We start from the raw sequence: 26329 nt of genomic DNA, 5'->3' as shown, positions 1-26329 counted from the left end.
TCTTTTTCACAGCTTTGTTTTACTGATAGGGGAGTTTTAGCCCAGAGAAGTTAGGTTGCAACCCAGGAAGGTCAAAGATCTTTGTCATTCACACGAGGACTTCAGGGGCTGGATTAAAATTCCGCAGCCCTGACTATTCAGCTATGGAGGGGTGCACAGACATCATCTTTTTCACAGCTTTGTTTTACTGATAGGGGAGTTTTAGCCCAGAGAAGTTAGGTCGCGACCCAGGAAGGTCAAAGATCTTTGTCATTTGATTCCCGAACAAACTTTATTTTCTCCACTAAACCACTCCATCTTAGATAAAACTCTATTGCCGGCAAATGAGAAAAAGAAAATCATTCTTCTTCTTTTCTTCCCCAGCATGGTGTTGCTTATCCTCAGTTTCAAAGCATAAGCCATGTTCTCATTTCCTTTTCCTGGGAATCACAGGAGGGCTCAGAAGCTCTTTTCAGTCTTGACATGACCAGGAGGTAGCAGCAGCCTCAGTGGAAAGCTGGAAACCTTCCCTTGGGACTTGGAACCTCATCAGTAGAACTGGTCCTCACCTTGCACCCGGGCAGGAACAGTCCCAATGGTGCCTCGTCCCTATGGCTTCCAGCACTTTCTATTTTTTGTTTTTCTGGCCTCTTCCTCCCGTTCCAACTTGTTTGGATTCGTTCAACTCAGTGAGACCATGTGGCTGCCCCAGAGCCCTGAGAATTTGGGGAGGGAAGAGTACAGAAAACAACTCAGCACCCTACCCAGGCTTTGCCCCCATGACTTTCCCCGGGAGCCTTGCCCAGGGGGCTCCCAGGGGTCTAGTCAGGCAAGAGTTTCTGGTTAGAGACTCTTCTTTCTCTGGACCGAGGAGAGAAAAGCTTGGCCTTCTTGCTAGCCTTCTTGGTGGGGAGCCAAAGAACCAACCTGAAGAAAGGCAAGAAGGAAAGTCAGTACAACCTACTGAGTTATCTGTGCTGGATACTGATGGGGAAGAGGGAGCAGTGGTATAGAAAAGACAGCATAGTAGCTAATCCCACAACACTGTACATTTGACTTGGGAAGCAAGCCCATTGTTTCCACCCCCAATCCCTCCCCCATCAAGTTTGCTAGCCTCATTCTCTTTGCTTAAACTGGTTTTATTTTTTGCTGAGTGCTGAGTGACTGCTGGTATCCCCAAAGCCAGCTAGGAGAATTTTAAAATTTGCTATAAATAATTCCCAAAAGTAGGTGGATCACCTCTCCCCCACCCCACCATATTTTTCTCTTTCATTCTCTTTGCTCTTCGTATGCCAAGATTTTTTTTTTTCACGTCAGATGGAATCGGCTTTGCCGCCTGATGGTGCCTCGTATAAATTACCCTCACAGTGTGATGCTCTCATAAGACTCCTCTCTGCCACAGAAAGAACAAGTGAGCAAGCCCCTCTTTTTTGAGGGGGGGGGGGCAGTCAGGAAGTCAGAAGTCATCATTTTAAAGTAGACAAATTTAGGGTGCCTGGGTGGCTCAGTGGGTTAAGCCTCTGCCTTCGGCTCAGGTCATGATCTTAGGATCCCAGGATCGAGTCCTGCATTGGGCTCTCTGCTCGGCAGGGAGCTTGCTTCCTCCTCTCTCTCTCTCTGCCTGCCTCTCTGCCTACTTGTGACCTTTGTCTGTCAAATAAATAAATAAAATCTTTTTTAAAAATTAAAAAAAATAAAGTAGACACAATACAGTGGTATTTCCTGTATTCATAATATTGCGCAACCATGTTTTATCTAAACCATTTCATCCCTCCAGAAGGAAACCCCATACCTATTAAGCATTTACTCCCCATATCACCAGTCCCTGGCAAATGCTAATCTGTTTTCTGTTTCTGTAGATTACCTGTTCTGAATATTTCAAAGAAATGGAATCATACAGTATGTGTCCATTTATGTCTGGCCCTTTCACTTAGTTCAATGTTTTCATAGTTCATCCGTGTTGTAGCATGTGTCAGGAGATCCTTCCTTTTTAATGACTGCATAATATTCCACCATGTGATGGCATCAGTTTGTCTACCCATTCATCTGCTGATGAACATAAGGACTGTTTCTGCCTTTGGCTATTGCAAAGAATACTGCTATGAACATTTGTGTGCAAGTTTTTGTCTGCACACCAGATTTCAATTCTTGGAGGCATATCCCTAGGAGTGGAATCACAGGGCCATCAGATGACTCTATGATTAACTTTTGAGGAGCCACCAAACTCTTTTCCAGAGTAACTGCACCATGTTACAGTCCCACCAGCACTGTGAGAGGGTCCCTGTTTGTCCACATCACTTTCCATCTTTTTGATTCTCACCATCCTAGTGAGTATAAAGTGGTGGCTCACTGTGATGCCCCCGGGGGTGTGTGCCAACCACTCCCTGTGTGCCAGGTGCTCTGGGGCAGGTGCAGTTGTGAACCAGACAGATCCTGCCTCTGCTGTCCCATTGCCAGTGAGTCCAGGCCTTCTCCCTCCTTCATCAAGAATAGTGAAAGAGAAGCCAGCCTTCTCCTAGAGTATTTCAGTTCTGTGCGTTAGCTGGATTGAATGAAAGTAGTTATCAGCCCGGCCCATGTTGCTGAGTTTTGATGCCCCTTTTTCCAGCAGTTAATTACAGGGACCTTGATACCCCCTTACAGTGAGCTTACGAGACCTATTTTAATTGGCTTCTGCTGCCACAAAGACACCTTTGAGTGACACCTCACTAATGGCCGCTGACCCTGCCCATCCCGGTACATGACCTGGTTAGTACTGCCCTGTTGTTTTGAGTTGTGCAACTTTAGAAGACATGCCTGTGTCGCCCCTGGGGGAGGCCGTGCCTGGGAAAGACTGATGAAATTCCGGGCCATTTGAAAGTCGCCCAGAGGACAGAGAGCCGTTTCCTTGAACGTGCCTTCACCTTGCTCAAGAAAGCACAAAGCTGTCCCAGGCGGGTCGGAGGCCACCTGCCAGGTCCCAGTAGTCAGCAGGATATTGTAGCATCTCCTTAAGGCATAGGTGCCTGCTTCCGCCACTGGTCCTAAAAGTTAAATAGACTGGGACTTCCAGGGAATCTCATTGAGACACACACAGGGGACAGCAAGGGGACACTGTGAAATGTACTGCCCTCACCTTCCATTGTTTGGGTCAGAATGCTTGCAGGCCAGTGAAAGACACTGCGTTCCAGCAACCACTGCCAAGACCAAACCTTGACTTTGTTCTCTTCCCAGCTGAATATAACTGAGTTAATTCCACGTGCTCCTAATATAGGCTCCCTCTCTTCTCACTTTGGAAGTCAGAGAGGGAAAGATAGCAACGCCGGGTAAGCCCCGGCTAAGCCCCGGGTAAACTCCCAGATCAGGAAGGCAGGTTTGACCCTGATTCTCCGATGTATGAGCTGAGTTCCCTTGAAGATGCCACGTAAGCTCTCGGAACCTTGGTTTCCTTACGTGTTTACAATTAGCCCTACTGCTGTGAAAAAAGTGCTCTAATGGAAGGATGACCAAAGGGTCAGGAGGGTTTGGAGAGAGCCGTTCATTTTGCTGGGTTTGCACAGGAAGGTTTGCTGGGTGTCGTGGCCTCTGAGGCAAGCCCTGATGGATGAGAGGGGATTCCCCAAACAGAAGAGGCAGGAGGGACCGGCATGATGAGGAACCCTGCACACCCTTGGCACACTCACATACCATGGCGCGGATGGAGTGGGGCCGTGCTGAGGCATTGGGGCTATTCACAGAGAAGCAGCACCACCTGCCGTCATTATGAGCAGGGACAGACCTGGGTTCAAGGCCAAGCTCAGAGGTTGAACTTTCCAAGCCCCACTTGCTTTATCTGTAAAATGGGAATCACGATATTATGAGACCCAACTGAGATAAGACACTGAAGATGCCTAGCTCAGTACTTGCTGCCTAATAAACAGTGACTGAGTACTACTATGTGCAGTTGTGGTTGTGGTTGTGTTGTTGTGATCATTTATAGTGTAGGCCACAGGGAGTCATTAAACATCCATGTCCCGATTAAGGCATGTTAAGATTAAGAAATGACACACCGCTGGAGCACCTGGCTGGCTCAGTCGTGTGGAGTGTAGGACTCTTGATCTCGGGGTTGTGAGTTTAAGCCCCATGTTGGGTGTAGAGATTGCTTAAAAACAAAATCTTAACAACAAAAAAGAAGGAAATGACACACCAGGGACAGGAGTGTGGCGATGGACTATTTTAGGTGCTCAACACATAACTTGGTTGGTTATTAAATGAAAAAGGTCACTAAGGAATGGGTTCAGTTTTGTAGTCACTCTCCCTAAAGGTTCTCACCTATAGGAATTATAAATATGGGCCCATATTGATTCATTCTCCTGGTAAAAGAAAAATTTGTATTTTCCTTCATGGAGGTTTTTGATGGCTTCTCATATTTCAATCTCCTATCACCTGGAGAAGTACCAAAAGCATGTGGTCTGAACTACTGCCCTCAGTCCAGAAAAAAATGTATTGAATATCTCAAATAATAGATTCTTTGGCCTGGGATGCAGGAAGAGTGGATAAAGGGATAGGCTCAAAGTGCAGAAGGATCTGAGTGAGATGAACAGGAACTTTTTCTTAAGAATCTCATCAGAAATGGACCTCAGGCTGCATAGCTTCAGATCTGAAGGAGACTTTAGAGATTACAGAAGATGAATTCCTGTGCTTACGATTATTTATTTTAAAGGAAAGAAAATTAATGCCACAAGTACCTTTTCAGAGTGCATATATTCCATTCCTTTCATACTCAAAACTTCCTTTTGGGCTAAACGTTATTCCATTTCACAAATGAAGAAACAGACTCGGGGGCGTAGATGCTGTCCATAAACTAGGTGCTTTATAAACAGCAAAAAGTTGTTTCTCGGCCCTGCTGGAGCCTGGGATGTCCAAGACCGGGGTGCGAGCCCATTCCGTATCTGCGGAGGGCCTGCTTCCTGGGGCAGGGGCGGGGGGGGGGCAGCTGTGTTTGCGCTGTAATGTCACATAGTGGAAGGAGCAAGGAATCCATTTCTGGATTCCCTTTTATATGAATGAGTCACTCATGAGGACTCCGCTGGCATGACCTAATCACCTCCCAAAGGCCCCACTTCCTAATAGAATTACCTTAGAGAAGAAGTTTTAACATAGGATTTGGGGTGGGGGGAAACATTCAGTCTCTACCATTCTGTCCCTAGCGCCCCAAATTTCATAGGCCTCTTACAGGCAAAATATGTTTCATTCCACCTCAATAGACTCAAACTCATTCCAGCATAAGCCTCAAAATCTAAAGTCCTAAGTCTCATCTAAATTGAGGCCGAAGGGTCGCGCCTGGGTGGCTTAGTAGGTTAAACCTCCGGCTCTTGGTTTCAGCTCAGGCTGTGATCTCCTGGGTCCTGAGGCTGAGTGGCGTGTCAGGTGCCACGCTCAGCAGGGAGTCAGCTTGAAGATTTCCTCCCTCGGCCCCTCCGGCTGAGTGCAGTCTCTCTCTCTCTCTCTCAAAATAAATAACTCTTTTAAAAAAATAAATAAATTGAGGCTACAGGTATGATTCATTCTGAGCCAAACTGCTGTCTAGTTATGAACCTGTGAAATCAGACATGTCCTTCCAAAGTGCAGTGGTGGGACAGGCATGGGACAAGCATGCCCGTTCTGAAAGGGAGAGACAGCAAAGAGGAAAGGAGTGACAGGCAGGTCCCGAGCAAGCCCCAAACCTTCCGGCCCCACTGGAGCAGATAGGAGTCCCTTCATTCATCAGCTAGAAATTTACAGGCGACCTAGTCTTCTATTTTACAAAAAACAAATGGTGCTTTGTTTTACAAAAAACAAATGGTAGCAAATGGTGAGAGCGTCCAAAAGTTCTTCCGAATGGGTTGGAAATATGAGTAAATTCAGAAGGTCTTTAATTTCTCCGTGAGAGATCCATGTGATTCTCTTAAAGGGAGACAAAGTTCTTTCAAGGGCTTAGGAGGCCTTCCCTGGCCTCCCTTGATGCGACTCTGATGGGCTGCCCGGGAGAGACCCCTTTGACCAGCACAGAGTCGAGCTGCTTAAGTCCCGTGCCTGAGTGGAGCTCAGCCTCCCGCCGGGCTCTGATGTCTGCATCTGTCCCGTCTGGGAAGAAATACTTTGCTCTGCCTGCTTCTTGCTGCTCATACTCGTGTTGCTGGAACAGTTTCTCTAGAGTCCAGTGGGAAAAACTTCTGAAACCCTTGGAGGGATGGGGTGTGAAAAAATTTTAAAACTCTTGACAATGTACGCTGATGGACCTAAACACACACAAAAAAGCAGATCCGTGGAGGGTAACTTTCAGGCCCATTAACAAAAGCCCATTTCATCTTCTGGTTTCTCACTCCCTCTCCCCTCCACTGGGGAGGAACCCCAGCCGGTTATTGCTCAAAGAGTGTAACTAGGGAAACCACAAACCTGCCCCAGTCACTATGGAGACAGCCTTTTATTTGTTTGGCCTCTGAGTATTCATGACCTCAGCAAGGAGGCCAGTAAAACGCGCTGGTGCTTCATACAAAGACATTTTAATTCCCAGGGAGGAAAGTTGGGAATGTATGTTAGGACATCTCAGCAACTTCCAGAGCTCCCGCTGTGGGTGTGTTTGTAAAATGACAGCCCATTTTACAGGAGATGCAGTGAGGAGCCTATTAGAGTAGACTTAACTGAAGGCTGAGTTTGTGAATCAGCACGCCTTTTACGGTTTTAGGAACACTGGTGAAGAAGTGACGTGCCCAGAGTCCATCTGTCTCTCATGCAGTCAGGCCCCGGGGCCTCACCTGGGAACAGCCACTACAGTTTGCCAAGACTGATGAGTCCCCAAAAAGTTTCAGGGCTGTCATAAAGGACAGAATCCTAGGTTAATCAAGCTCTCTGATCAGAACACCCCGCTTAGAACTCAGTTAAAAACTGAAGCATGAATCTTTTCCAACAAGCCTCCTTGTACAGACTTTGCCTCCTTGTACAGACTTAGAACTTAGACAGTTTCAGGGCTGTCTGAAAAGGGCTGTCTCAAAAGTTTCAGGGCTCAGGCGCCTGGGTGGCTCAGTGGGTTAAAGCCTCTGCATTCGGCTCAGGTCATGATCTCAGGGTCCTGGGATCAAGCCCCACATCAGATTCTCTGCTCAGCAGGGAGCCTGCTTCCCCAACCTCTCTCTGTGCCTGCCTCTCTGCCTACTTGTGATCTCTGTCTGCCAAATAAGTAAATTAAAAAAATATATATATACATATATATATATATGTATATATATATATGTAAAGTTTCAGGGCTCAAATGGGAACGTTCCAGGCAAACCCTGGCAGTTTGGACATCCTGGGTATGAAGCCCTTTGGTCCCTAATATTAGGTTGATACAAGAAAGGATGGATTGGAGACAAGTCTCTAACCGTGAGAGCACATTCTGCAACAAGAACCCAACTTCCTTGGTCCTGTGGTCTAAAGTTGCTGCAAAACGAACAGAACTCTCTCATCCTGAATACAGGGTGTGTCCGTTTGGTTTGGTTTTTGTTTGGTTGGTTGGTGTTTTTGTTTTTGTTTTATTTATCTAGAAATGTTAGAAATTGGTTTCAAATGGATAGTAGCCCAAATTAAGTGAGAGCTCCGTTTCTTCCTAGCAACTATTCTTCATGCAAAATTGGTTTGCGGGGATTCTACCCCCTGCATTTTTCAGCACAAAGTCATTTGCCAAATCCCCAACAAACCGGAAACTATGTAAACACAGAAGTGGAGTTATTGATATTTCCCAGTGATGTGTAAAACACCCCTTTATTCTCCAAGGTCTGGCTTGCCTCTTTTGTGCTAATCCATCATCTGTGTTTGCATGACTGTAGGGCTTGGTTTCGGGAGCATCTACTGGAGTGAATGCGGTTGTGCTTCTGCTGAGAAGTTGCATATGTTGAACAGCAATAGGGATAGTACTTGATAAAAGGTATTATGCCAGCCATGTGGCAAAGTCTGTACAAGGAGGCTTGTTGGAAAAGATTCATGCTTCAGTTTTTAACTGAGTTCTAAGCGGGGTGTTCTGATCAGAGAGCTTGATTAACCTAGGATTCTGTCCTTTATGAAGTAGGTTTAGTTGGTAGAACTCTTTGGAATACTCTCAATCATTTTATTATCTAAATGTATCTGTAAGTATGACCAGATATGGGCACATTGAATTTCAGAGGTCAGCAGTCACTTTAACTATTTCATAGTAGTTATAAATTTTATAATTTAATAATTATATAACTTATGAAATTTATATATATAATTTATATGTGTATCATATATTATAAATTATATATATAATTTTATAATAAGCACTTGCATTTACATGCATACAGTAGGGAGATATTGCATGTAATTATTATGTAGGGGAAATAGGCATAAAGTTGTCAGTTCTATAGACAGGAACCATTGTGGATACATAAATAATTCATGGATCGGTAAACATATCAATATGCATGTATTCTTGGGTCTGGTGGACAAGTGTACCAAATGTGCAAAATAATAGATTCACCTCTTTTTGTTCATTTGAGATGTCATTTTAATGTGGAATTACAGTAGCTCCTTAATGATGAGAAGCAGTGACAATTCATTAGCAGACTGTGGCTTAGATCAAGTGTTTGATTTGCCTACAAAGTGTGGCCAGTACTCAATTATATGGAGTGTATACATTTCTTTTTGAACATATTTCTTTCCCCTTTGCCAGTTAAAATAACCTTGAGCTTTTTTTTTCTTTTGAAGACCCCAGCCAGCAGCAAATACTTCTATAATTTGTTCTTCAATAATGATTTTTTAGAATGTTAAACTGTTATTTAAAGAAAAACAACCTTAAGAATCACTACTGGATTCCTTGTTTTCTGCTTTAAGGACATTTGGATAATGCAAAGAAAAGAAACCTGGGCTACTTCGCTTTGTTTTAAGAAAACACAGATTCCCCAGGTTTTTTGTTACTGTTGTTGTTTGTTTTTTGTTTTTTGTTTTTTTAATAGTTACAACACTGTTTCTCTTCTTTTGGAAAAAGGAGTATACTTTGAGTGTGTATATGTAGAAACATATATTTCATCAAAAACAAATTTAGATCAGTTTAGTTTTAGAATTCCCATAGACCTCTTAAGATAATTGAAATGTAAACACCACAGGTGCCGGCTTCTTCCAGAAATTTTCAAAGGATGTCTTACACTTCATTCTGTATCCTAGGCACCTAACACAGCATGAATAGCTACTAACCCTCAGTTGCTCTTACAGATTAGTTAATTGTTGGATTCGGAACCCATAGGCTTGCTTTGAATTTCTTCTAAGGCTTCCCTTGTGGATTTCATGCAGAAGTCCTTCTCCTTATTGTGTACCTTTTGTGTAGATCATTTTGCTTGGAAATTAGCAAACTGTTTAATTCCAAAGAGCTCTGAACCTTAGCTCCTTCTCCATTTAGCATGAGGACTGCGGGTCCTCTAGCTGCGCCGTCCTGGAGCACACGCAGGACTGGATTGGGGGCCTGGAGCAGCAGTGCCTTAGGCTAAGTTTCACTGTCCAAGGGCAGAGATTCTGGGGTCTCCCAGAACATCTGCATGAGAAGCACACATCTGGATGGATGTGCCTCGGTATGTAGACCCTGCATTTAGATGACTAGTTGGGAATTCTACTTTTCTTCCAGAAGCTTGTTTCTGGAGATCTTTCAGGTGTTTTCTCCTCACGGCGACTCAAAAGCATCATGGAAATCATGACATTTTCTTTATTTGTTTGTTGCTGTTGGCGGGGGGGGGGGGGGGGGGAAGGGGGGAGGGGGGGTGGTTAGGAGATAGGTAGATGGCTCTTAATATTGTCATCAGGTTTTTTTAAGCCCTTTGAAAAGGATTTAAATATGCTTCTTTAAGTTTCTGAACTGCAAAAATATTTCTTTTCTGCTTCAATTATGAAATTTGAAATTGTGATTGAAGGAGATGAATGGCGATAATATTATGCTTACAAAGGGGAATTCTGACAAAAGTGCTATCTCCCCCATCAGCCTTTGGTGAAGATTATTTTTAAGTCCTCACTCATGCTGGCTTTCCTTGCGGACTTGTTTATATTCGCAGAGTATAAAAATACAGTAGTCGGGAAGCTCCTCTCAGGGAGTCTGCTGTGAGCTCTTGTTGGAGGAGTTCTTTCTAAATGGACTCTGGTATCATTTTAGCACACATTGTTTGGTGAAACCTGAGCTGCCCAGGGAAATTAGAGCAGCTAATTTAATATCATGAATGTTTTGGGGCTTCCAGACTTAGTCACAGGCAGGAGAGTGTAAATCAAATTGAGTTTTCTGTATAGAGTAGACGACGATGAAAGTCGCCTCCAAAAAAAAAAAAACCAGCCAAACTTCCCTCCATCCACTGCCTTCCCGCTCCTCATATTCACCACAGAAATCTCAGGTTATTCCAAAAGTCCTCTCCAAATACTCCCCCAGCGGAGGTCTGTGTGGCAGAATGTTCCCCGTGTAGTCAGAGAAGGAATGCTCCATCACATAGGGCCACAGCCAGGACATCATAGCTCATGGCTTGAACCCCACCTTGCCATACCTTCAGTAGAAGGACTCACTGTGCAACCAAGCATGGTCAGCTGGGAAGTCCCTGGCACTGTGCTAGGCACCAGGGCAGTTCATTTTGTGTGATAAAAATGGATTCAGTATCTGTGAAATATACCTCTTACCAGGGGAAAATCGGGCATCCCAAGACTTGCTGAGTTCTTTGAGTTCTGTGTGCTCCCATATCCAGAGTTCCTTCTGCACATTCATGCCTCCCGAGCAACGGAGTATGGAGTGAGCAATGGGCTTTTTAAATTTGTTTTTGAGAGGACCTTTGAAAGAGCCCTTACAAAGCTTCAAAATGGACCTTTGACCCAAGAGCTCAGAACACAGTTCAGCAGCCTCCATCCACCCTCAGAAGCAAAATGCTAAGTCAAAGGCTTTGGCCTTAACTCCAGAAGGATCTCTGTGTGTTTGGTAGTGCCCCACTCCAAACAACTGCCAAGGGATGCTGGGCTTGCATTTATTTCGCATCCCCGACCCCGTGCTTGGGGACTAACTTTTGTGTATCTGAGATGTGATTTTGAAAGAAAAAGCAACCTTGTCTGAGAAAAGTATGTATTTACTTTGCTTTAGGGGCCTAGCTTATTTGCATGAAATATCAGGATTGATTGCAGACAATTAATGACCTTTACGGAACACTCTGATGCTCAGTGCCATGAAGATATTAATAGCTGCGCCATGAAGCAATTCTCAGGTTTTCCTTTGCTTGACACGCTCCTCCTAGGCCTCATACCCCCGAATACTTCCCTGATAAATTACGCATATGGGAAATGACTGATGACTGAGGCCAGGGTACTGTTTCTCTGTGGGTAGAGTAAAAGGAGGCAATCGTGGTTATAATAAATGTACACCCCACTTCTGCATAAATATTTGAAATTTTGGTACATTTCATACATTCTAAGAGCATCTATGAAAACTCACCCACAGAGATGCTTGTTACTGCTCAGTTTTCCTCATTACTAATATACAACCAGGTGTCCGCTTGTGCCGCCCAGTGAGCCTGTTTAAACATCACAGAACTGATCACGTAGGAGACCTTCCTTGCTTTTAGCCTTAGAGCGAGCAAGTCCCTCCCTGAGACTCTGTTTCCGCTGCTCCGGTAATTGCCGGGCAGGACTCTGGTGGAACGTTGAACAGTGGGCTTGATTTGGTTTGTCATCTTTTGCACCTGACCTTTCCCCCACCCTTTTAATCTCTTTCTACCTCTTCATTCTTTCCCTTCTTTCTATGAATTTCTCTTCTCCCCTGTAAACTGCATTCTTTCCACGTAACATTCTGTACATTTTTGGTTTCTCATGATCGAAAAGAAAAGCAACAGGAAGCATCTCACAAATCCAGCAAATAAATAATATTCTAATAGCAAGGACCTCTCTGAAATGTCTGCCCAGAAGCAGATGCACCACAAACGGCCATCACTGTACACTACCCCAGACTTCTCAATCTGATGATTTAGATACTTCTGTACTTAGGTGGATGGGGCCATTTTTGCCGAATTCAGCATATTTATTGAAGAATTTCTTGGAGCCAAAAGCCAACTCCATTGCATTTTGCTTGGTAAGGTTTGGTGGCCTTGATGTGGGGCAGGCATTGTTGATCATCTGCCCTTAAACTGATGATAAATCTAGAAACCAGGCAGCAGGACTAGGCTGCCTTAATAGAACCTTTGCAGGGAAATCCACAGCCCCAGTACTTACAGGAAATCTTGGGAAAGGATATTCAGCAAACTCACTTTAAGAAAGACTCGGGAAGAATTCCGGGTAGCGAGGACACTGGGAAGTTGGCATCAGTAAGAACTTTGAATTCTAGATGTAGAAGTTGTCCACCTAAAGAGTGTTTCTGCTTCTTGTGATACCCATTTGCCGCTTATTTTTAAACCCTAAATGTCCAAATCTTATATCGGGGGCATTTATGGAGATGACTTGGTTCCCTGTAATATCGTGGCAGAGCCCATCTGTTGTGACACACGACATCATTCTGATTGTACGTGTTTCATTCATGTGCCTTTACAGAAATCCTATATCTATCTGGTCTCTCGATGATGATAGTATTTTAAGTTTAATCCACCTTCCTGCAGCAGAATATAAAACCCTCCGTGAGGGTTACTGAACGTATTGTTGACACATCTTTTGCACAGAGTTGTTGAGGTAGATTAATACAAGTCACAAATGAAAATTCCAGCATCAGGAAATCCCTTCACCTGAGAGGGGCTGATTTTTTTTTCTGAGACAAAAGAAAAAAAGGAGTCAATAAGGGAGTTTTTCAGGACAGCCGTACTTCTTTCGGCCATTCGCCCCAAAGACCGTGGTGTGTTCTGCACACAAAATACAACAGACAATCTGGTGCCAATAAATGTTTTCTGTATTATCATCCTTTATTTTAGAAATCAAATGACTAATATATAATGCGAGATTTGAGTTGGAGTGTGGTCACGACTTACACTTAAGACCTATATTGATTTAGGGATAATGGTATATATTCATTATCTTTCAACTAAAATACCTCAGTCCCCAACTAGAATGTATATTAGTTAAGGCATCCTTTTAAGAGACATTATTTTCGTGCTCATAAGATGGAAAGGGAAATAAAAAAGGAGTCCCAGAATAGGTGCATTTAATTCTCCCCAATTTAAATTTAAGTGGTACATCTTTAAGGCAATAACAATATTCCTTTCCTTCCCCCATCAGGAATGCTTCCATCAATGGATTTCTTTAATGTTGATGGTGGTTTGGTGCAGTTTGAGGGGCTCTGTAGTTAGTCAGAAAATGCTTCAATAGAATGACCTACCAGATGGACCCCATAACAAAGCACAGAGGCATCAAACCACCACAGACATTTGGTGCTTAGAATAATAAAAAGACTATAAAATTAGATTAGTTGAGTCTAATTTGGAATCGGTATATTCCCCATGCACCCTCGCTGCTCTTGGGCAGATAAAGCCTTGAGATTTAGCACTGTGTCAGAGCAGAAGACTGCAACTTCCAGTAAAGGGAGACGAGGGAGAGGGAGAGAGGGAAAAAAGCATTCTGGGAGGTCGCGGAGGGCAGAGCAGTGACCTCCAATGATTTACAGGCCTTTAGCTTAATGAAATTGTTTCAGTGACATGACGGTAAGAGCTCGTAATGGATTGGATGCCCTAATGTAATGAAATTACTCCCTTCTGCCTAAAAAAAAAAAAAAAAAAAAAAATGCGCAATTAATATTTACTGAGACCTGACAGCCTTTGGTGCGCTCGTCTGTGTAGTTCTCTCAAACAGTCAGAGAGCAGAGACGGAGCAGCGTGGCAGACAGGCTGGCTCTGCGCGAGCTCCTGGCAGGGACGAGCAGAGACTGCCAGGGGTGGAGGGACAGGCACTCGGGTGGCCGGGGACGCCCGGCCCGGGCCGCCCGGCTCCTCGGCGCTGCCCCCACTCAGCCTTCACGCCCTCCCCTTGCTTTTCCACAGGCAACTGGACAACAACCACATCAGCTGCATTGAAGATGGAGCCTTCCGGGCGCTGCGCGATCTGGAGATCCTGTGAGTTGATTTTGCGACCGGTGCTGCCTTGTGTGCGTGTGCGTGTGCGTGTGTGTGTGTGTGTGTGTGTGTCCCTGTGAGGAGGAGAGAGGGGGCGTGTGTGTGTGCAGGGGGGGTCCGTGTGGATTGCATTTCTGTGTCTTCTGCTGCAGTGCTATTAAAATTGGGAACCGGGAGATCCCTCTGGCTCACCTTGGCCAAAGTGTTTGTAGGCAGCAAAGTGTGATTTCTCACCTCCCGCAAACTGGGGTTCCTGCTAATTAAGTCGCAATTGAGTCCTTTCTCCCCCGGTGCTCCCGCGGTATTTGTTGCTGGGTGGAACAGATGGGCCAGAATAGCCCCCCGGCGCCTGCCAGGGCGTTCAGGGAGAGTCTGTTTGAGTGTGAGCATGGGAAGAGACAGGTTACAGGTCTGGGAGATGCGAGAGGGGATAGCACCAAGGGGTCAGTGGGAATTACCCAGGATCACAAAGGGACCTTGGCACGGGGCAGGGGGGATGCCAAACAGCCTGGTAAAGTCTAGTCATTGCCATTGCTCCTGGGATCTCGCCTCGGGTTTCAGTGCAAACTTTAAGCAGTAACCTTAAAGTGGCAGGGTTGGGGAGAGGCGAGAGGAGGTGTAATTCCCCCCACCCCCATACCTTGTGGAGCTGCCTTCCTGTGTTCTGGATTTTCCAGTGGTTCCAACCTGATTTCCAGGGGTGGGTTGGGGGTGGAATTCAGCTAGGAATCATCTTGGGGTCATTCAAACTGAAGTTAAATTGTGTAAGAAAACATTTTGATGGTTGTCACTCAAACAACACTTCCAGCGGTCCCTGATTTGGAGAAACCTAGAAAGGAAGGCAATAAAGCCTAGTAGAACTTGTGCCAGGAGATGTGTGGTTCGGTCCTGACTCAGCCCCTAATTGGCTGTGTGACCTTGGGCAAGTCCCTTCCGCACTCAGAGTCTCGGTTTTCCCATTTGGAAAGTGAAGGGTTGGTTGCTGTAACTTGCGGATGGCTTCCCCTTTCCAAATTCTGTAATTGCTTGGTTCTAAAAATATCCAGCGAAGGATAGGGTAGGATTTGTTCAGCATCCCCCTGAAAAAAAAAAAAGCACAAAACCCTTACCTAATCACCAGGTTATATATCTCTGACTTCCAGAGGAATGAATAAATGTCGAACCAATGACTGAATGGATTTATTAAAATGTCCCTTTCTTTTCACCTGGCCCCCCAGACAGTGGGCACGGGTTGGAGAAAGCCTCTCCACGTTGTGTGAGAGGAAGGTGATTCCAAGAGGAATCACGGGAAATAAAAGGGGATGCTGATACTGCAAGGAGCCGGAAATCTGATGAAAGCCGCGAATTCCCGGGACAGAAACGGCTGGACCCACAGCCAGGGAGGTCAGGCTGTCAGTCCTAAGATGGATGGTGGCTTCTCACCCAAACTCTGACCCCGGAATGGGCAACAAATGCTTGTCTGCTAGGGAGAGGATGCCAGCCCCGTTCAGTGACCCAGGATTTCTCTGATCAGGAGAGAGGGGCTGGGAAGGGTAAGGTGCAATTTTCCCGCCAGCACAAGAGCATTTCTGGAGAGGGATGCAGGAGCATGTCACCCCTTTCTTCAGGAAGATGAGAGAATTCCTTGGGAAGAGACCAGGAAATGGAAATAACCAGCTGCCATGGAACAGCTGTGACAACCTGACAGCCTGTACTAGGAGTGGTGCCTCGTCTCACCAGAAGGTTGTCTGGGGGAGAGAGGATGGGAATGGACAGTCAGACACACCTGGGCACAGTGGGACTTTGGGCAAGCTATGCAACCTCTCGGAGTCTGTTCCCTCAACTTTAAGAAGAGGTGGCTTCTGTCCCTTCCATTCCCCTAACTTCCTCCCTGTCGTGCCCTCATCCCCATCAAACCCCTGTCTGGGACAGAACTGGATTGCTCTTCTCTACCCCAGTGTTTGCTATTTTTAAAATGTTGGTATATTATAGCATGTTGATACACCAGGTTTCTCAAACTTGAAGCTTGAAAGCCTATGGTGGGGTTTAAAAAAAAAAAAAGTTCTCATTCCGTATTTTTACAAAGAGATCACAGGATCTGATGAGTTTATCTTCTCAGTTCCAAACAAAGCCAGATCAATAGCTTTGTTTTAAAGACACTCTCATTTGGCTTCACATGGCTAAGTACTCAAAATTAATCATAATCATTTATTCCCTGGGTTCTTAATTTCCAGCAGAGGCATGTGGCTTTGGAACCATCTATCTTAATGGTGAGCCATTCTGAATTGGCAGGAGCCAACATCTCCATTGAAAGAATCTCCCCTCCCCACCCCCAGACCTTCCAAATCTCATCTGCACATTGACATTTTATAGCAATTCTTTGTAATCACAACTTAGGCACCGAAAAGAATCTTGACAATGAAATAATAAATAGGAACTAAGTGAAGGCATCATATATTAACTTAATAAGTTCCTGAAAGAGAGAGGTTCAAAACACACTATCCCCAGAAAGGTCATCTTTAGCTATCCAAAGCTTTAGAAGTCTTCAAATTAAGAAGATAAAATAGAGTCTTACTCTAGGTGTTTTCTCTCTGACATTAGGCATAATGAAATAAAAAAACGAGGAAAGACTCACGATAACTCCCATGGAAAGCTCCCTCAAATTTAACTTAAGGAAAGTTTGTGGACGTCAACTATTGGTGGAAATACTTCACATAGGATCCCCCTGTTCCATTGTTTTCTGTGGGTGGAACTGCTGTGAAATTTCTTCCCATCCAGGCTGAGGTTGGTCCTACAGGACACATCATGGGAATTGAGGGGAGCCCGTGAGAACCCCTGGAGGGAGAGAGAGAGGAGTGGGTACCAGGCTGGAGGAGGCTATGACAGCTGCTCGCTTCATCCTCATTTTTGGCTCCTGCACAGTGGGGGATGTCTTGCACAGAATATGGGGAACAAAGGAAAAGAGCCACCCCCTTCTCCCCTTCCCAGGTAGCCAGAAAAGGGACTAAGGAAAGTAGCATAGTGCAGGTGAAACTTCTCAAAGCCCCCATGCCACACGGAGGGGGGAATCACAGCGCAGAGGGTACTGCCTTGGAAGCATGTGCTGTGCAGTAACCCGTGCCCGACGGTGGTCATGGTGCTCTTATGGACCTTCTCCCTCAACATCCTCACAGCCCTCCTTCTGCAAAAGACCCATCTCAAAGAAGCCAAGTAGCTGCTTAACTAGTAAGTGGCAGAGCCCATGTGACTAACTGTCCTACCAAGCTGCTTTCCCAATCTGCGTTGCCAAAGCTCTCAAGGCGTCGGCTTCCCAGAAAGCGTGGCCAGTGGGTGCCACAGACTAGTGCGAACTGGCCCCCGAGAGCTGGGCTATGCGAGCTAGCGGCGATTCACAGTCCTGCCCAGGAGAGTGGTGGAGCCTCCCACATGCTTCTGAAATTGTCATTTCCTTTACCCCGTTAGTGGACCCCCACAAAGTTGAAGGTAAATCAGACTTGCCAGGGAAAGAAAAGAGTCCTGCTTTTTCACTGAATTACATTCTAGTCCCAGAGGTGATTTCTTCTCGCTTCTGCACGTCACCAGTTGACTTTGTCATTCAGTGGTCTGCAGGCTCTTCCAACGATCCAGCCCCAGCTTTCTGTATGGCCTTACGGTTCTGAACCGAGAGTTGCTATGACTCAGATGGCCTTCTGTTGCCCAAATCACTGGCCTTTCCTTTCCACCTGTTCTATACATTTGGTTATTCACATACTCTGTCTCCTCCAAGTTGGGGTTATACTGCAGTTGCATATGCCAAGACTGAATTTCTGACCCTGTGTGATCAGGAGCCACTCCATCAGAGCTCTCTGAGCTGGTTTCCTGGCCAGCTAGGTGGAGGACAGCCAGGCACCTCCCTGCCCACCGTGCTGTCCTGGGCCAGAAATATGTTTAATGAAAAAAAAAAAAAATTAAGAGTGTGGACAAAGAAAACAAAAGCAAGAAAACCTAGTTAATAAAATAATTTTTTTCAGTAGTCCTGCGGGAGAGGAAAAAAGTATTTTCAGACATTGTTTCCTGACAACATGCAGCAAATCAGAAGTTCAATAGATATACGCTGCCAAAAATGCCGTGCAAAAGCTATCGGGAGCATAGCCTGAAAATGCTCACGTACCCCAGTGAGTGGCCTGCCCTTGATAAATCACGGTACCCGCTAAATTGCATGCAGGTCCAACACATCTGCAGATAACCAGCGTGCGTTGTTTTGAAGGTCTCCCTTCATTTATGTCACTTGCCAATTTTGGAAATTCATCGGCTTTATTATAAGCTGGGCCTATAAGGACCTTCAGGATGACCTCTTATTTGGAGATAAGACACAGAGAGATCAAGAACAGGCAGGAGTGTGGCCTGGGCCATATAACATTTTGCACCCGGGTATCTACCCCCATCCCTCACCCTGGTCCAGGCTCTGGCCAAGGGATTTGTCAAGGGAAACAGCAAGTTGGTGGCAGCAAGGGGACTAAAACCTGGGTCTGCAGACCCCTGATCCTGTGCTCTTTGCCCACACTGGACATCTTCATGCAATTAGGCAGTCCAGAAAAATAACCCTCAGTAAGACAGGGGATCCCAAGCACAGCTGTCCTTTCAGAGCCATTATTAAGTATGTTATTTAGGAGATTTGGGGAGGAAGGCAGACTTGAGTACATGACAGAATCAAGGAATGATCCTGATTTCTGCTCTCTGGAAACCAGATGTTGCAAACTAGATAGACCACAGACTATGTTGCATCCACAGATGAGTTTTTTTTTTTTTTTCAATCTTGTGGAGTATTTAATTGACATTAGCATCTCGTGTTTTAAAATTATAAAATTTTTCATAAAAGTACAGGTGCCCAGCTTTGGGTTTCTGGTAAACCAGAAACATTGGCAACCCTGGGCTGCATTTCTGAACTGTGACAGTTATGGCTAAAGAGCACATTCCCTCCTTAGAAGGGATGCATAGACTCTCCTTTCCCACCGATCTCCATTCATTTCAGCTACTTACCAGCTGGGGTGGAACGTGCTATGATCCATCCAAGAAGCAAGGACACACTGTGTGCCAGCATAGTGCCAGGTGCCAGAGTCAGTAGTCAGTAAAGGTTCAGAAGAGCAGTTCTCTGGCAGATCAAAGTTTAGAGGCCAGAGATTACCAGAATTGTTGAATGGACATGTATAAGCAGAACCAAGTGACATGGAGTCGAGGATCCCCAAACTGAGCGAGGACATCACAGAAACAAGCAGGAATCTCTCATACCCCATCTTCTGGAAAGTTCTTCTCAAGAGTTAAACTAGCCTCCAAATTCCCTTTGATTTTAAATTGTCATTGGGTCTATGCAACTGATGAGAAGTGAGATAAACACGCCCCACCCAGTTTCTTGTTTCCTGGACCCCTTCACTATCCCATGTACTGAGCTCCTTCTTGGTCCACATTTAGAGAAGAACGATTCACAAGTTAAAGCAGTGGTGGGTGGGAATCGACCAGATTTTTAGGGTAGATATTCATCCACATGCCTGCAGGTACAACATGGCCTGACTCCAAGCCCTACTTGTAGACACAGAAGGATGGAGAAGAAAGTCCTTTGCTAGTCTAAGAAGAAGTCAGTGACAAGAAATTAACAATAGACCTGATACCCAGATCAGGGTGTGCTTACTCCTCTAGCATGGGCTTGCTGTCCTGGCTGAAGGGTGCTGGGCATTGGGTATAAGGATGTTATAGATCTTGTCGGCCCAATACAGAAAACCCAGAGCTTTATAGGAATGGAGAGCTATCCTCCACTTCAGCCGAGCTTCCTCTGGGTGAAGAACTAGATGCTATGATTAACAAATAGTAATTAACAACATATAATACAATGATATGATAACAATTTTTAGTATGGTCACTATAGATATTATAATTACTGTTGTCGCCTCTGTTTCTTAGTGTCTGCTATCTTCCAGGGACTATGACAAGATACTAGAATGCTGCATTTTATGCAAATCCTCACCACAGCCTTACAAAGTAGAACCTCTAAATCTCATTTTTCTGAGGAGGAAACTGAGGCTCAGAGAAGCTAAATGACTTTCCCAAAGTGCCCCTGGCAAGTACTTGGGCCTGCTCTTCAAATAGCAAATCAAGCTCTGCCTGATGTTTGAGCCCCTGAACTTCCCTGCTCTGCTACAAAAAAATTTTTTTAAATGCATTCTGGAGCGCATATATCAAAGAAACATTTATATGCATTAATAGGATTACAGGCTATTATAAATGCCCATAATGATTCAGGAATGATAGTTTTTCTTTTTCAAAAGTTGACCCACAGGGTGCTCAGATCTAAACCTGTGACCTTAGCTTAATCAGCATTACATCCAATTCCACAGAACCACCCTGGCCCTGGAGGTATAAGGCCACAGTTGACCTTGGGGGTGTTAGAGTCTTCCCATAGGACTGGCTGCCAGTCCAGCTTCACCAAACTGGGTGGTTTGGGGTTCGTTTCCTCATCGAGAAATAGAAGCAGTAAGACCCACCCTGTAGGCTAGTACATGGATTGAAGGAGGTACCATAGGTCTAAGTCTAGCAAACAACAAACACCCAACCAGGATGCTCACCACAACTGAAGATGGACATGCCTGCACTATTTCACTGCCTTAACCCTAGAACCTCACACAAACCTGAAACAAAGTAGGTGGTCATTTAAAGTACATGGAACTGGGATGCCTGGGTGGCTCAGTCATTTAGCATCTGCCTTTAGCTCAGGTTATGATCTCAGGGTCTTGGGATCGAGTCCCAGGTGGGGCTCTCTGTTGAACAGGCAGTCTGCTTGTCCCTCTCCATCTGTCCCCTCCACTCCCCACCACACCCTCTAGGGCTCACTCTCTCCCTCTCTCTCAAATAAATAAACTTTTAAAAATAAATAAATAAATAGATAGATAGATAGATAAAGTACATGGAACCAAATTCAGTTGAAATTAACTAACCAAATGGAAGCCTACTCCACCCCAGCCTCCAGATTCTGTTACGCTTCAGTCCTGAATAGAACGAAAGCTGTGATTGTCCCAAAATTATTTTAAATACTGAATGATGTAGTATTTTACTGAAACAGCACATTTCTCACATTACCTTTGTTTTTTTATTCCTCCCGCTAAATGGCATTATTTTTTTATTACCTATGAACAAAATTAGAGCCATAGTAAAAAGTGGTGTTTCCTTTTTTTTTTTTTTTTAAAGGTTTTATTTGACAGAGAGAGACTCAGTGAGAGAGGGAACACAAGCAGGGGGAGTGGGAGAGGGAGAAGGAGGCCTTCTGCAGAGCAGGGAGCCCGACACGGGGCTCAATCCCAGGACCCCAGGATCATGACCTGAGCTGAAAGCAGACACTTAACAACTGAGCCACAGAGGTGCCCCCCAAAAGTGGTGTTTTTCTAACAGACAAGACTTGTTTTCATTTATTGACAAGGTGTTTCACCTGGGCTTCTCTAGGAGCTGAAAATGTTTTTGGAATCAAGGTATTTCGTCACAACATAGCTTTGAACATAGAATTGTCACTGCCTACTCAAAGTCTTAAAATACTGCCAGAATATGATTCTTTTTGGTACTGTGCTACAAATTGTGATTTGTTCAGGCAATCAGAATTAAAATTGCACTTTGTGGAAGGCACCAGTAACTTCCATTGAACTCCCAGGATCCTAGGAAAGGAACCAGGTTTTCTGTGAATGCTCACATGGGCCATACAACACACACCCCTCCTTCGGAGTAACCCAGGCTCAAGGCTCAGTCATAGCCATGTTCATAAAATGGCTGGCTTGGTTTTTTTTTTTCCCCATTTAAATACGCAGCACTTTAAAGTTCAAGTAGCTAGAATTGGGGTGGGGGAGGTTGTTCCAAGGGTTCCCATTCGATTGTACTTTCCTGTTAACTAAAGTCCTGTTTAGTCTCTGGATTGAAAATGCATTGGTGTACGTTCCTGGGTTAAGAGGATATGGTGAAGGTCGTTGAACTGTTCTTGAGCACAGAGGATCTGGGAATTGGTAAGTGGTGCCCCGTGAGCACCACTTAGGTGCAATCAGGTGTTGGAAGTCTTACTGTTCATAGCGGCCACAGACTCCTCCAGCCACCAGGTCTCTGGCCTGAAATTCTGGCTTGACAAACTAGCTTTGCTTTATCCCACCTTAAATGAACTAGAAAAATAACTGCATCTTTCAAAAGAGATTCCAGAGAATTTGCTCTTGGGGGCAAGATGAGGAGGCCAGTGGGGAAACACCACAGAGCTACCAAGTGCACACAGGGGTCAGTTCACTCCCCAAATGGAGCTTCCACACCGATTTGCAAACGCACTCCTGAGCCGATGGTCAGCCTCTCTCCTTTCTCTCTTCCCCAGCAGCCAGCAATGGCTTCAGTGACCAGTGTGTGAGTGTATTCAGGGAGCATCGTGCCCTTGTCCAGCTCTTATCTCATGGCTGTCAAGGGTCTCCAGGCCAGGGACCTGTGACTCCTTGAAGAGCTGAACCTGCCCCTTTCTCAGCCTCCACTTCCATCCAGGTTGCAGAATATTGGCTGGCTCAGTTCACCTGTGGCCAAGAGTCCATTACTCTGCAGAACTGTGTCTTGAAGGTCAAGGTCCTAGGAACCCAAGGAAATTGACCCACCCCTTCCTGCTAGTTGGCTCTGTGGAGGGGAGGATGGCATGGGGACGACGTGGAGATGCAGGGCTGGGGGAGAATCAGAGCATCAGCTGTACCTTTCTCAGCTTCCATTTTTTTATCTGCAAAAGGGCTTAGAAACAGGGGATGGGGAGGAGGAAGGATGGAGGGAATCGGATTCTGTTTCTCCAAGGTCATCTCTGGACTCTTTGGACTCATAGAAACTCTAGAGCACCCATTCCCATTTGACTTATAACTAAATCAGAGGATCCCATCTATTGGCACATAGTTCATTGAAAACTTCAGATAGAGAGTGTGATTTTTTTTCTTATTGTTTTAGTCTTTGCGGTGTTTAAAAAAAAGTAGAATTTGTTGCCAATGTTTAAAACCCAGGTAATTTTATTTAAAAGTTATACAATTTCAACTTCCCCAGAATATCTGGAACCTGGGGCAGTCCTCGGCATGTGGCTCTGATGGTCTAGAGTGGCGCTGTCTCATAGGACTGTGTGTGGTGCAGGAAATGCCTCTTATCTGTGCTGTCCAGCATGATGGCCGCAAACCACAGTGTCGCTCTGGAACACTTGAAGTGTGGCTTATACAACCGAGGAACTGAATTTTTATTTCATTCTAATTGATCCAAATTGAAATCACCACCTTCAGCTTGTGGCTACCTCATTGGACCTCTCAGGTTTAGAGCTGAGTGGCGAGTAAGTACCCCATTTGGACAAGACTGGCCTCTGCAAGTCCCCACAGCTCCCACCATGCCTGTTTCCCTGCTTGCTTTGTTCCAGGTCACTGGGGCTGTTTCACCTTCATTAAGAGACACTTTTAAACAGTCTATTTTCTGAATTTAAATACTTTGAGATATCTGCCACTCCCCCTCCCCCCCCCCCCCCCCCAGCTCTGTCCTTTCTCTTTCTGAATTTAACCATTTGGATCTTGGACCTGCAAAAGACCCTTTTTTATTAAAACCCAGGAGTATGATTATTAAAACTGTCTCCCACCCATGTGAATTTCTGTCTCTGCGAGAATTAGTTTCCTGATCCCAATTATTCACTTTTTCAGCCTTGCAAATCGTTTCCACCAAGTCAACTGGGTAGGAAAATCGCTCCCATGTCTGGACCCGTCCCTTCTCCATACATAAAATAGAGACAAGAGATCTAGTTAGGGAAGCAAGCCCATTAACCCCGCAGAAGCTGAGTGGAACTGTAACTTGGAACGACCTTGGAGGTCAACTAGTCCCACTGCTTCATTTTAAGAGAAAGGAATTCCCCCCAAAAGGTTGAGTGACTTACACATTGCCATAGAAAAATTTCACAGAAGAACCAAGCCTTTGACTCTTTATCCAGTGCTCTGTATTGCCATCTACCTTTCCCCTGTATTGGCAGAAAGGAAACGAGGAATAGTGAGGCCAGTCTCTATGCACTATCCATCCCATCATCTCTTAAACTCTAGCGTTTTTCCAGAGAGAACAGCGTATGTTCAGTATGGAGACCAAAACCTTCCCTTTCTTGGGCCCTGTAGTCCTGCAGCCACTGCTTGGGAGATGACCACCGCAGTAGCCAACAGGTTGCTGTCTGTTAGGAAGGCAGTCTGGGAAGAGATTGAATTCTACATCATTGATCCTGGCTCCAGTGGTGATCAGAGGCTGGACGCGGAAGCACCCTGCATCTCTTTGAACCCAAGTAGCCCAAGTAAACTGTGTCTAGCTTCCTGAGAGAGCCCTTCCCTTGTAAATATCAGAGGGTAAACCTGGACCTTGCCAGCATCTAAGCCCAGGAACAGAGCCTCATGCGCCCTGTGGCTTAACTCCAAACCGTACATAAGAAATAACTTACAGATTTGGCCAGAAGAGTGATGCACGGTGTGTGGAAAGCTGGCAAGAGCACACCTTCCTGGTGGGACCCAGACTTACCCTTATAAACAGAAACTTTCTTAAGACTCTTTGTCTCCAGGTAATGATAGTTGGAGAGGGTGGGGGTGGAAGAAACTTGAATAATTTTTTTATCACTTAAGATAGTTCACTTGAGGGGCACCTAGATGGCTCAGTCTGTTAAATGTCTGCCTTCAGCTCAGGTCATGATCCCGGGGTTCTGGGATCAAGCCCCACGTCGGGCTCCTTGCTCAGGAGGGACCCTACTTCTCCCTATCCCTCTGCCTGCTGCTCCCCCTGCTTGTGCTCTCTGTCAAATAAATAAAGAAAAATATATATATATATTTTTTAAGATAGTTCTTTTGAATGGTAGGTTCCTGATGGCTGCCCTCCTGGAGTTGCAGTATGGAAGGAAGGTGTCAACCACATTTCACCATGAACATACTTCAATTTTATGTATAAATATACATATGTGTATACACACACACACACACACCCTACATTTATATATATCAACATGTCTCAGAGTGTGTTATATATAGGATATGTATTGAATATACATATATGATGTATGTGTGATACATACGTGATATATATATGATTCAAATTGTTTAATTGATTTTTTTTTTTTGGTTCAGAGACTAAAAACTGTCATCTGCAAGCCAAACCCAAGTTATTTTTCATTGTGACTTTTGTTCCTTTATATGATTTAATCACCAATATTTAAAAAAAAAAAAAACAGACTTCACATAAAAATTCTACATGTCTGGTTTTTTCTTAAAAAAACACAACAAAGAGGAACAACCAACAGCAGGTGCACCCACATTCCGGCATAGCAACAAGCCTTTGAAACGAGAAGTGAGGATCCCAGGTGGCAGAGCGGGGTTTACTGCAGACCCCACGCAACCCACTTACTCAGATGTAAAGCCTGGCTCCTGCAGGCAATTGAGTTTGTACTCCTGGATCAGCGCAGGCGGCTGTTCAGAGTGGAAATTTATTTTGATGAAAAGATGCCGAAAGCATGACCCTTCACATTTGGAAACTCATCCATCCATGCAGGAAATATTTATCAAGTTGTTCTATGTGCCAAACACTGGGAAAGGCCCTGCCTGTACCACAGTGCGCAAAACTGGCGTGTCCTCTCGTCTCTCTCTGTGTCCCTGTTAGTGGGCGTTGAAAAACTTCCCCCTTCTTCCTCTCTTATGGGCTGAAATGCGGCTGAGGTGGGGAATCGCTCTTTGCCCGCCCCCAAGCCCGCCCCCCCTTGACTGCACGCTCACCTGTTCAGTTATGTAAGCTGGAGGTCATTCTTCCATTCTCAGTCCGCTGTGGACTTCTTGGCACACTGGCAACTTCCTGATTTCTAAATAATGTAGTAGACAAGATGGATCGTCTAGTTTCCCAGCCCATGGATGACGAAACAGAACCGGGAGAGGCCACACATTCTTGTTGTTGAAGGTATATTTTACAATTAAATTGGTCGTTGGGAGGCAGTGAAATCATTCTGAATCACCACCAGCCGGTGTCTGTGATGATCTCAAAATAAGAGTAAGGAGAATTAAAGGACCAAAAATACTGGAGCCCCAGGAATACCAAGCTACCGGACATCTGACCGGGCAGTGACAGGATTTGAAGATGCGTCATTCTCTTTTGATCTTCCACTTTCTACATTTATTTTGGAGGCATCCCCCCCGCCCCCGCTTTGAACACTGAGGCTCTGCTGGGTAGAAGGAGATGAGTTTCTTCCTGTCACAATGTGAATATATAATGAAAGGAAAACCAAAGACGAGCCCTTTTGTTCAGGAATCCGTCTCATCAAAGACTCACATTGGCAGCTGATT

General features: G+C 45.1%; 1 protein-coding gene and 1 long non-coding RNA gene across 3 annotated transcripts in view; one reads left to right on the top strand and one right to left on the bottom strand.

Annotated features, from left to right (window-relative positions):
- Window positions 1–26329, top strand: part of SLIT3 (slit guidance ligand 3) — a 589038-nt gene that overhangs the window by 421251 nt on the left and 141458 nt on the right. For both annotated transcript variants that reach the window (XM_059417324.1, XM_059417323.1), the window contains exon 6: window positions 13938–14009. In XM_059417324.1, coding sequence (XP_059273307.1) covers window positions 13938–14009 — 72 coding nt within the window. The remainder of the gene's footprint in view (window positions 1–13937; window positions 14010–26329) is intronic.
- LOC132027824 (uncharacterized) lies at window positions 19017–25939 on the bottom strand. The gene is made up of 3 exons (XR_009407214.1): window positions 25769–25939; window positions 23911–23991; window positions 19017–19119 (listed from the first exon to the last, which is right to left on the bottom strand). It is a non-coding gene; the product is annotated as an uncharacterized LOC132027824 (long non-coding RNA).

Source organism: Mustela nigripes, chromosome 12 (assembly GCF_022355385.1).
Source record: "Mustela nigripes isolate SB6536 chromosome 12, MUSNIG.SB6536, whole genome shotgun sequence".
Lineage (NCBI taxonomy): Eukaryota > Metazoa > Chordata > Mammalia > Carnivora > Mustelidae > Mustela > Mustela nigripes.
The sequence above is the reverse complement of the archived record's forward strand: the minus strand, read 5'-3'. Positions and strand labels throughout refer to the sequence as shown.